This window comes from Zea mays, chromosome 6, assembly GCF_902167145.1.
Source record: "Zea mays cultivar B73 chromosome 6, Zm-B73-REFERENCE-NAM-5.0, whole genome shotgun sequence".
Lineage (NCBI taxonomy): Eukaryota > Viridiplantae > Streptophyta > Magnoliopsida > Poales > Poaceae > Zea > Zea mays.
In genome coordinates, this window is record NC_050101.1 from 84,850,345 (window position 1) to 84,862,300 (window position 11,956).

At 48.8% G+C, this 11,956-nt stretch overlaps 1 protein-coding gene across 1 annotated transcript; it reads left to right on the forward strand.

Annotated features, from left to right (window-relative positions):
- Positions 1 to 3,431: 3,431 nt before the first annotated feature.
- On the forward strand, positions 3,432 to 11,743 carry LOC100193642 (Putative glycolipid transfer protein (GLTP) family protein). Its single transcript, NM_001254876.2, has 7 exons — positions 3,432 to 3,619; positions 3,843 to 3,968; positions 10,015 to 10,070; positions 10,332 to 10,462; positions 10,559 to 10,694; positions 11,281 to 11,412; positions 11,500 to 11,743. The coding sequence occupies exons 2-7, from the start codon at positions 3,851 to 3,853 to the stop codon at positions 11,533 to 11,535; spliced, it is 609 nt and encodes a 202-aa protein (NP_001241805.2). The 5' UTR covers positions 3,432 to 3,619; positions 3,843 to 3,850; the 3' UTR covers positions 11,536 to 11,743.
- Positions 11,744 to 11,956: the final 213 nt, after the last annotated feature.

Consider the following 11,956-nt stretch of genomic DNA (forward strand, 5'->3'; position numbering starts at 1 on the left):
CTAGCGTTGGCTTTTCCTGTGACCCCTTAATCCTTTATATAGCATCGTCTGACCGGGGGCTCTAACCGAGGTTAGCATGGGCCCTCCCAATCAAGGGCCCGACTAAGGAGATGATTAGTTAGGTTAAGCCCAATCTAGTCTCTGATGATCAGCTGTAGAGGAGACACCCAACAACTCTTGCCATCGAAGGCGGCGGCGAAGCGAGAGGAGACTGGTCTAGGCGATCGAGGTGTGTCCCGATAGCTAGCTATGGAGAAAGTTCTGCCTCGGGTCTGGAGTGAGAGAAAGCGACGGATAGTGGCCCGAGAACCTCCACATTTAGCGTGTTCTATGGCGTATATTTTTATCGAAGACTAGGGATGGCAATGGATACTCAAAACCCGATACCCAATGGGTAAAAACCCTATCGGAGCACGGGTTTGGCAAATTTTGATGACCGTGGGTATTTTATTGTGTCATTTGTTATACCCATTGAGTATGGTGGGCATGGTACTCTCTCTTGCCCCATACCCGCTACCCGTTAAGAAACCCACGACATGTGCGTCTAGATTAAGAGTCTTGTTCTCTCTTATGCATGGCTTGTATAATGTTGCAATTTAATGTTGAATGTTGTTGGTCTTGTGATAATGTTACGTTGGGTTCAATGAATTTGTCATACTGGCGCAAACATAATGTCATTTTAACATTTTTCAATATTGATGAGGTATGATGTTTCAATATTTTATATTTGGTATTTACTTTTGCAATCCAAATGATCATGTCTACTATAATGTTAATCGGTACAAATACCTAATGGGTACCCGTCACCGTAGTATGAGTATGACGTAATTTTATATCCATGATTGGTAGTGAGTACGAGTACGGGACATTTTTCTCTAGTGGGTTTAGATATGCCATTGTGTGGCTATTTGCTACCTTACTACTGTCATCCCCATCTGACTTCACCGTCATTGTACGAGTAAAGGAGCTTGGCGTCCTGCAGACGAGACTTTTGGGATTATAAAACATGGCAGAGTTGGCTTCGTCGGAACGAAGGCGTTGGCGAGGGTTTCGACCATATGGAAATACAGAGAACGCGAAGCCGCTGATATAGACTCACAATCGTTATTAGCCGTTGAGGAGAACGAATAATCATCCTCCGTCGTTGTCCGTCCGCGCGCCGTTTTCTTCTCCCGTCCAGAGTCGTTCTCCTCCCCTCAAGGTTCTTCTCCCGTCAGACCACTTCCTTCCATCCCACTACTGCGCGCCATTTTCATTCTCCATTTCCCTCCCCTGCTGCCCGCGGCCCAGCGCCGAAGCAGGTGGCGGCGGCGCTGCGACTCGTCAAGGTATTTATTCTCGCCGGCCTCCATCGCCTACTCAACCCTAGTCTGTCGCCGCCGCCACGCCCTTGTACCGTCTTCGCCTTCTCCATGGATGCATCAGCTGCGGACACCGACGCCGAGGTCGACCAGGAGTCCCCCCTGTCTATTTGTTCTTGCTTGTACTGCTAGTTGTCCTAGCAAGTATAAAAGAATCTGAACATTGAAGCATGTACGAGTGGAAGATGAATCTATGTTTGATTGGGCTTCTATGGTTCTCGGTGGTTTGTGGGAGGAGGAAGGGAGACGTGATGTTCCTAGTGAGACGCAGTTGTACTCACTGGGAAATGTGTGCTTCTGGGCTACATGAAATGTGTGCTTCTGTGCTGCGAATTTAGTTCATGTGCTCCCAAATTTTGTCCATTCTGGGATTTTTGGTCACTGGGAACATGAAATGTGTGCTTCTCTGGGAACATGAAATGGACACACTAACTGCATATTTTGTTCCCAGAAAAACAACAGCCTGTTACAACTAGTTCCCATTCTGTTCAACATGAAATGGACACACTGACTGCATATTTTGTTCCCAGAACAACAGCAGCCTGTTACAGCTAGTTCCTAGAAACCATTTCCCAGAAAAACAGTTCCCAAAAACAGTTCCCAGAAATCACAAAAACAGTTCCTAGAAACCATTTCCCAGAATCTGCTGTGGCCAACTGAACACACTCATACATTAACTGAACACACTGACTGCATAGATAGTCTTGAATACATAGATTGTCTTACATAAACACAACCACATCACAGAGAGAGATGTTACAAGTACATAGTCTTGACATCACAAAAGTCTTCATCTCATGACCACAAACTGGTTACAAGTTCATCTCATGACCACAAAAGAAAGAACCACAGAAGACACATACTAGTAGTCTTGGCAACTGAAACCCTTAACCCTAGTAGTCTTGGCAACTTAAACAGTACGATCATAAATCTCGTCATAGTCGTAGCCCATAATACGACAATGCTCGGACAAAGAAACAACCACTTTATTCTCCTCCCAATTCATGTCTTCAAACACCATTTCCCACATCTCTGGATCTTTTGACACGTATCCATCCACTTGGTCCTCAACATCAGAAGGGTCAGGGTGGTCTTCAACATCTGAAGGGGGATGATGAAGGTCCCAACTAGGAGATTTATTCTCTAGATCTTCTTCACACACAATACAAGTCTTCTCGAGCATCTTGCAAACCTCGTTCAAATGGCCAGCAAGCTTTCCAACCTTACCCCCTTCAACTTCTGGGATACTACAACACAGCCTATTGACAGTATGTAACAGTGAAGATTGCCTCCTCATCTCTTGAATGGCATATCAGAGTGAGTTCTTGATACTAACGTGATACTTGAAATCAACATGTTCCTATAGAAATAAAACTAGTTCTTGATCAAGTGGACGAATAAGTTACCATGCTTGTGAAGAACTAACCCTAAAACAGGAGATCTCCTAAAACAACAGCCCTAAACCCTATCATTACACATGCGGCAAAAGGATGGGAGAAACAAAATCAGTCACCAGGGATTCCACCATGGAGTTATCTTCAACAAAGCTTCGATACTTCACAGCTTTGACGGCAAGTTGAACCTTATCTGCGGCAATACTGGCAGATTGCACCGCCGCTCGTGCCTCCTTCTCAGCCACCAATGCCGCACATCTTGCCCCCGCAGCTGCAACGGCTGCAGCACGAGCAGCATCAACAGCATCTGCCACAGCCACGACCGGAGTAGTTTGATCCATGGGGTTTGAGTGAGGAGCCTAGTGTGCGGCGGCTAAGATTCGGTAGCGCGTAGAAGGGAGCAAGAGGATAGGAAAGAACGGCTGGGTGTAGAGAGAGAGGAGAAGCAAGAGGAAACGAAGTGGAAGAAGAGCGATCAACTTGTAACGGATGTGTGACAGCGTCAGTTTCAGTGGAATAATGATCGTCCTTATCTGGTGATGAAAAAGTCATGTCCATTTCAGAGTGTGTGTTTTTCCCTGGTTTTTTATATAATCGGATCTCTCTTCATTGCCGCTATTTCGTCGAAGCTACACCAGCTGTGTTTTATAATGGCAAAATTCTCCCCGGAGACAGACTGCCAAACGGGCCTCTGCTCCAGCTAACCGCCTGCCTGCCTTTTCTTCTCTCGTCCACCCTAGGTCTCAGTCTCTGCTCGCGCTCTTGTGGAGCTACTAGGTGACCGTCGCGGCCGCCCTACGCCACGTGCTCGATCCAGCCTCGTCGGCTTCTTCGCACCCGTCACCGGCGGTCAGCACCCACCAGGTATTCGCACTCCTTCTCTTGCCTTTCTTCTGTCCGAAACTGAGCAGCCGAACCCTATTCAGATCTGATGTAATTACACGTTTATATACGTATTTGCCTAATGAATACGATATTTTTTTTGGCAAAATTATTGGGTGTACGTGTGTACACCAATACACCATGTCCTTTACTCGGTTTGCCCCTCATTGGGATGATGGGTTGATATATTTGTTGATTCTTTCAGGTTCATAGATGGCAGAGACGGTGTTCACCCCCTCTTTGGAAGGGATGAAGCATGTGAAGGCAGAGAACGGAGTCATTCTCACCAAGCCCTTCCTTGATGTCTGCAAGCAAATCTTGCCTGTCCTGGGTAACACATTTGCTTCACTGTCAGCTGTATGAGGTTTTGAATCTTAAGTAGGAGTGGCTGCATTACTTAACCTCTGATTTGGTACCATGCTTCAGTAGTGAGGAAAGTGGGTGCAGCGAACAGGCTTGAGTTATTTCTCACACGACACATGGTAGATTGATTGTCTAAACAAGGTTTCTGATAGTGATGCGGCCACCTCTGGAGGGCCTTTTTGGCGACCGTAGAGGTGAGAGGAGGAGGAGGCTAGAACCAGGAACAGATCTGAGAGGGTAAGAACTGTGGCTAGGTAGACGGGCGTCGTCACCGCGGCTGGCAGCTTGCCGAGCCACGATGATCGAGATAGTCCCGCCCAACTGCAGGGAGACTTTATTCCTCGATGATCCTAATACAAACTACGGGTCTGCCTTTATAGTATGAGGCGACCCTTCAAAAGGAACTAAATAACTGAAACTGGAAGTAAACTAATGCATATCCTTTATTCTGGAAACAAACTAATGCATATCTCCCTGTAATAAAAACTTGCCTACTAACCCGATTGCTAGCCACTTTTCTGATCACTTTCCTTGTTTGATTCTGCTGCTGGATCCTGGCGCCTGCGCCTCTGGTACTTGCAGCCTACAAATGCATCAGTAACATTTCTCCCCTCCACAAGAAACAGCTCGTCCGCGAGCTTAAAAAGAGGATACTTCTGTGTGAAGTCTTCCAATTGCTCCCAAGAGGCATCTGATGCTGGCCGACCCACCCAATGGACTAAGAGTTCCCAAACTCCTCGATTCAGCCGAGCCTTGAGGACCTTGTCTGGAGTTGGAATGACTCTGCCATGCAGAATTTCCGGTAATGGAACGATGGCGGTTGGTGCTGTGCCTTCAAACTTTTTTAACAAGGATACATGGAAGACGTCGTGGATCCGGGCCCGTGCTGGCAGCTGCAACTTATAAGAGACTTTCCCAATGCGACGTGTTACCTGGTAGGGCCCAAAGAAGCGAGGACCCAATTTCGACGGAGCAGCCGCGGTGACACCCACTGCTGTTCGCTGTTGTAAACGGAGCCATACCCAATCGCCTTCGTGGAATTCGACCTCTCGTCGTGACTGATCTTGATATGTTTTCATCACAAGTTGTGCCTGTACCAGCCTTTCCTTGATTTCAGTCAGAAATTCATCTCGTTCCTGGAGCTGCTGATCTACCGCTGCCACCTTTGCGACACCAGGATGGTAAGCTAACAATGTTGGGGGCTCTCGGCCATAAACTACCCGAAAGGGAGAACATTTGAGGGCGGAGTGGTACGAAGTGTTGTAACAAAATTCTGCCCATGGTAACCACTGTAACCAAGTTCTTGGACGGTCGCCGGCTAGGCAGCGAAGATACATGATAATGATCCGATTGACCACTTCCGATTGGCCATCAGATTGAGGATGAAAGGCGGAACTCATGTGCAGTTTTACCCCAGCTAAGCGAAACAGCTCGGTCCAAAAAACACTAGTGAAAACCGTGTCCCGATCACTAACAATGGAGCAAGGAAAACCATGAAGCCGGACAATGCCATCAAAGAAGGCCTTGGCGACTGAGGCTGCTGTGTATGGGTGGCCTAATGGGATGAAGTGCGCCATTTTGGAAAATCTGTCCACCACTGTTAGAATTACTGATTTACCGCCCACCTTGGAAAAACCTTCCACAAAATCCATGGAAATATCACTCCAAATGCCTGCTGGAATTGGTAATGGTTGCAGTAGCCCGGCAGGATGTAAGTGGACTGATTTGTTGCGTTGACATACGGAGCAGCCCTTCACATATTCTCTGATTCGTTGGAGGGCATGAGCATTATAAAATGTAGCCCGCCAACGGTGCACCGTCTTCTCCACACCTTCATGCGCCCCATCATGGGCATCGGCCAAGAGGAGTGGCCACATAGCAGATGCATCTGGGACGAAGATCTTGCCTTTAAACAGCAGCAACCCATCTACTTCAGTCCAGTCTTCTTTGGCTGTTCCTGCTTCCAACTGAGCACGGATAGCCTGCACCTGGGAATTAGTGGCCGCCTCATCTCGCAAGTTGTCAAACAGCGAGAATATGGGGAGTGATATGCTGTGCACAGTGCCCATTGGTTCTTCCCGCCGAGATAAAGCATCTGCAGCACCATTCAATTTGCCCGGACGATATTCAACAGTCAAATCATAGCCAAATAATTTACTGACCCATGTGTGTTGGGGAATGGTGGAGAGCCGTTGGTCCAAGATGAACTTCAAACTGTAATGATCCGTCCTGACTGTAAATGCACGTCCCCAGAGATATGGGCGCCAGTTGCGGACAGCCTTTACCAACCCGATCAATTCCCGCTCATAAGCGGGCAATTTCTGGTGATGGGGCGCAACTGCCCGGCTGAAGAAGGCAATCGCACCATCACCTTGATGGAGCACAGCGCCGAACCCTGCTCCTGAGGCATCGCAGTCCACCATGAAGCGCTTGGAGAAGTCCGGCATTTGGAGGAGTGGTGCTGTCATCAATGAATGTTTAAGTTGTAGGAAGGCTGCATCCGCAGCGTCCGACCACCGAAAGGCCTCTTTCTTCAAGAGGGCTGTCAGCGGGGCAGCCACCTCGCCATAGCCAGCGATGAATTTGCGGTAGTAGCCGGTGAGGCCAAGGAAGCCCCGCAGCGCCCGGAGAGACTGCGGGCGAGGCCATGCCTCCACCGCCTCGACCTTTGCGGGATCCATGGCGACGCCGGCCTTGGAAATGATGTGTCCTAGATAAGACACTGTTTCTTCCCCGAAGAAACACTTGGAGCGCTTCAGGAATAACTTGTTGTCGCGTAGGACTTGGAAGACCTGTTTCACATGCTGCAAATGTTCTGCCCATGTCTTGCTGAAAATCAGTATGTCATCAAAAAAGACCAGGACAAACTTCCGAATATAAGCTTTGAGGACGTCATTCATCAAGGACTGAAAGGTGGAGGGTGCGTTGGTCAACCCAAAGGGCATGACGAGGAACTCAAATTTCCCGCGGTGTGTGCGGAAAGCTGTCTTGTTGATGTCGTCCGGACTCATGCGAACTTGATGATATCCGCTGCGGAGGTCAAGCTTGGTGAAGAACCTCGCACCTCGGAGTTCATCCAACAGTTCATCTACTACTGGGATAGGAAAGGAGTCCTTTACCGTTTTGCTGTTGAGCTCACGGTAGTCGATGCAGAATCGCCATGATCCATCCGATTTTCGGACCAGGAGAACCGGGGAGGAGTATGCCGATGAGCATTCCCGGATGATGCCTTGCTGCAGCATAGCCTCGCATTGTTTCTCGATCTCATCCTTCAGCAGCTGCGGGTAACGATATGGTTTGACCACAACTGGTGTTGTACCTGGCAGAAGTGTGATGCGATGGTCATGGCGTCGAGGGGGTGGGAGGCCGCGCGGTTCGTCGAAGATGTCGGTGAAGGCGTCGAGCAGGGTCGTCAGGAGATCCCTTGTGACGACCAGCGCAGCGAGCTGCGGCCGAGGGCCACCGATTCCGGACCAGCGGACAGCCCGTTCCTTGTGCCAGAACGCCATGGTGAGGTCGGCGAAGTTCCACAAGATCGGCCCCAGGGTACGCAGCCATTGTACCCCGAGGACGACGTCGAAGCCATCCATCGCGAGTGTGTAGCAGGAGATGTCGAAGGTGTCCTTGTCGATGGAGATAGCCACCTGGCGGCATACGCCCGCGCTGGGGACACGATCGCCGTTCGCCACCTTGACGGAGAGGCCGGGCCGACGTTCCACCATGAGCCCCAGCTTGGACACCAGTCCCTCCTGGATGAAGGTATGAGTCGATCCCGAGTCCACCAAGGCGACCAGGGAGACTCCGTTGATGACGACTGGGAGTTTCATCGTGTTGCCCACGTCGATCCCTGTTAAGGCGTGCAGGGAGATCCCCAGCTCTTCTTGTACGGACTCCGCGTCGGCGTCGTCGTCCATCTCAATGAGGAAAACGCCCTTGCCTGCACACTTGTGGTCTGTCGTATATTTCTCGGTGCAGTGATAGCACTCACCATTGGCGCGCTTGGCTGCCAGCTCCTCTGACGAGAGTCGCTTCATGCGAGGTCGTGGTGCACCCCCCTGCTTGGACGTGGTCGCCGGAGGGAGGGCCTTCGAGGACGATCGGCCGGCTGGTAGTGCAGCGTGGGTAAGCCGACGCTCGTGAGCCCGGGCCAAGCTCATGGCCGTTTGGAGGTTCGGTGGTCGCTTCAGCTCGACCTCCGTTCGCAAGGGTTCCCCCAGGCCTGCAGTAAAGAGCTCGACCTGCTGGTACGGCGTGACGTCTTGCGCGCGACACAGGAGCTGGGAGAACTGTCGCTGGTAGTCCTCCACGGTGCCGGTGCGATACAAGTCCTTCAGCTCCGCCAGGCTATTGTGTCGCAGCGGAGGCCCGAACCGCATGTTGATGTACTTGGCAAAGCGGCGCCACGGCACCAGGCCGTAGTCGAGCTCGAAGCCGAAGTACCAATCCAGTGCTGCACCGTCCAAGTGCAGGGACGCCACCCATACTCTGTCATCGTCGAGTGTGCGCATCCCCCTAAAATAAGTTTCACACTTGTTGAGCCATGGGAGGGGATCGGATTCACCGTCGAACGATGGAAACTTCAGTTTGGGCCGTTGATTGTGATCCTCGTAGCGATCACGGTCGTAGAAATCGTCCCGCCGACGCCGGTCCCGGCCCTCTGGTCGCCCGTTGCGGCGCCGTTGGAAAGCGCCCCGAGCGGAATCGTGCCCACCGCGCCGGTCCTCTTGACGGAAATCCCCACTGCGCCTGTCTTCCGGACGGACGTCCTCCCGTCCAGCGCCCCGCCGGCCCTTGGAGATGCGGCGGTCCTCCCGCCAATCGGTGTTGAGGGAGTCGTCGGTGGCGCTGCCGTCGTTGTCATCAGAAGGCGCCCCCGTGGCGCGACGTCGATCGTGGAGACGACGGTCGAGCGGCAAGGGGGATCCATCAGACTCCTGTAGAGGATCCGCGTCGATCTTGGCGGCGCCCCCCTTGTCAGTGTGACCGCCGCCCGCGCTCTGCTGGGTGCCGTGAAGGCCGGCCGCGGTATCGGTCCCCGGCAGGACGAGCTGCTCCATACGCGCGAGCCGTTGATCGTGCAGCGCCATGTGCGTGTTGAGCGTGGAGACTTGGGCGAGCAGGCGGTCCAGCTTCTCTTCAATGGAATCCTCAGGAACGTTCCCCATGGAGCCGAACAGAGGTGTCGATGCTCCACTGGTCTTTGATACCAATTTGATGCGGCCCCTCTGGAGGGCCTTTTTGGCGACCGTAGAGGTGAGAGGAGGAGGAGGCTAGAACCAGGAACAGATCTGAGAGGGTAAGAACTGTGGCTAGGTAGACGGGCGTCGTCACCGCGGCTGGCAGCTTGCCGAGCCACGATGATCGAGATAGTCCCGCCCAACTGCAGGGAGACTTTATTCCTCGATGATCCTAATACAAACTACGGGTCTACCTTTATAGTATGAGGCGACCCTTCAAAAGGAACTAAATAACTGAAACTGGAAGTAAACTAATGCATATCCTTTATTCTGGAAACAAACTAATGCATATCTCCCTGTAATAAAAACTTGCCTACTAACCCGATTGCTAGCCACTTTTCTGATCACTTTCCTTGTTTGATTCTGCTGCTGGATCCTGGCGCCTGCGCCTCTGGTACTTGCAGCCTACAAATGCATCAGTAACAGATAGTTAAGACAAATTATCGCCGATGGTTATGCCACCTAGGAGACACAAGTTTTTTGGGTACATTTTCTGAAACATCACCGTGATGTTTAATTCACGATTCAGTAAAGAATCCCCATCTTAGTATAAACTTGGAGTTTTGGATGGTTTCAAATTTTGTGCGCGCATCTGTGAGATACATATGTTGATCCTTGAATCAAGCTTCGGTGTTGTCTTAAACCATGGAAGAGCAAACCATTGGGTCTTACAATTCCAGTTCTCTGTTTCTTTATGTTGAGCTGTACTTGTGTTGCTTAAACAATAAACCATTTTTTTCAATAATTTTCCCTTTATCCCCTGCATTTATGCACCAGATAAATTTGGAGCTGCTATGGCAATTGTAAAGAATGATATCAGCGGCAATATCACAGTAAGCAAATCTTTCTGCAAGATTTCTATTGTACGGTTATATCATTCAAAGGTTATCTTCCATTCTTTTCTGTTGGTAAATAGCTGGGCAGCTGATGGTGGTGTTAATGTTGTCTTTCAGTTATCTATGCTGTGATAATCGATATTGGTAGCTATTTTTACTGATCTGCCTCTTGCTTGGTTCATTTGTCACTTCTGGAGCCCTTGGAGTTCCAATTTTTTTTTCTTTTTAATTTCAATTGACTTGATCCTCTTCTGTCAGAGGCTGGAAAACAAGTATTCTTCAGATCCATCAAAGTATGGACACATGTACAGCATGGTTCAGGAAGAAGTTCAAAACAAGACCGCGAAAGGTTCCTCAAGCTGCACAAATGGTCTTCTGTGGCTCACGAGGTGCTTCAATTTCTTATTGTTTTGTCGTTTTTCATTGCAACTTGATCAGCACGCATAGTATGTGACTTTTATTTACTCAAAAAAATTGCATGCCAGGGCCATGGATTTCCTTGTTGAGTTGTTCCGTAACCTGCTTGAGCATCCAGACTGGACCATGACTCAAGCTTGCGCTGATTCATACACCAAGACCTTGAAGAAATTTCATGGCTGGCTTGCCAGTTCTAGTTTTACGGTAGAATCTTTCACTCAATAATGAATTAATGGTCCATGTGGGAATTCTATCCACACAGAATCTGTTTATTCAACTTTCTTTCTCGAGAAAATATAACCAAGATATGAATTCTAGAAAATGTGAGTTTAGTCTTCACATGGATTGCCAACCTGAATAGCAAGGCATCAGCCATGATAGATCAAAGAGCAGCTTTGACCTGTTTTTAAATCTGAAAAGTTCTTTCCAAGAACATTTTCTTGTCACATCCAGTTTTGTATCTACGACTTCACCAATCCATATACTTCCATACAGCCTTCTCTCTCTCTCTCTCTCTCTCTCTCTCTCTCTCTCTCTCACTAAAAAAGCTAAAACAGGTGTTTTTGCAATTTCTAGCTACATACGACAAACACTAGATAGTCATTTACTTAATTTGAACTTTGCAGTACAAATGTCTACTGAAAATCCTTGTTTCTTATATTTGTTGCTTCATTTGTGTATGGAAATAGGTCAATGCTCCTCTTTTAAGATCATTGCATACTTTTGGTTGGAGTATATCCCTTTTATTGGTGCTTCCATTTGTTCATTTGCTTATATGAATTGCTGGCAGGTGGCCATGAAGCTCTCTCCTAATAGAGATAAATTCATGGAGGTCATTAGTGGAACTGGTGATATCAATGCAGATATTGAGAAATTTTGCACGACCTTCTCTCCTTTTCTCAAAGAAAATCACGAGTTTCTGGTATGGTCTCTCCCACCAATTCAGGATTCAGTTGTTTTGCCACTTTCGTGCCTTGTGAAATAGCTCTAGGCCCTGCTATTCTTGCAGGCGAGCGTTGGTCTTGATGATATGAAGGCTTCGTAGAGCGATCTCCAAGGTGGTGATTACAACAAAATAAGCGTGTCTTATCAAACTCAAGTGTTGCAGAGGATATACCTGTTTTCTGTAGCCATCTCCCCATTGAAAATTATACAGGGTGATAATAATTTTTCCGCATGATTGACCATGGCTACTTACACACTGACTTGACAGTACTCTACAAATTTACTTTCCAAAGTTAGTCCCTTTTTTTACAGATAATCTACATATGATATGAAATTCTAGTGCAATTAATAAATAAATTCCTGCAAAAAACAGAAACGTTACCGGTTACCACCTAGCAAATGTGCTTGCCGCGCCTGATGTTATTACATTGCTTCGGTGAAGAGTAACATAAAAGTTTCAGTGAAGGGATGACGTACGCAACATGTTTGCGCAGTGGAATAACATAAATATACTCTTTTGA

Bases quoted from the DNA above. Each gene is read 5' to 3' on its own strand.
- LOC100193642 (NM_001254876.2), top strand. From the start codon at position 3,851: ATGGCAGAGACGGTGTTCACCCCCTCTTTGGAAGGGATGAAGCATGTG. The intron at 3,969-10,014 runs GTAACACATTTG...TTTATGCACCAG, and splicing joins GCAAATCTTGCCTGTCCTGG to ATAAATTTGGAGCTGCTATG. The intron at 11,413-11,499 runs GTATGGTCTCTC...CTATTCTTGCAG, and splicing joins AAGAAAATCACGAGTTTCTG to GCGAGCGTTGGTCTTGATGA.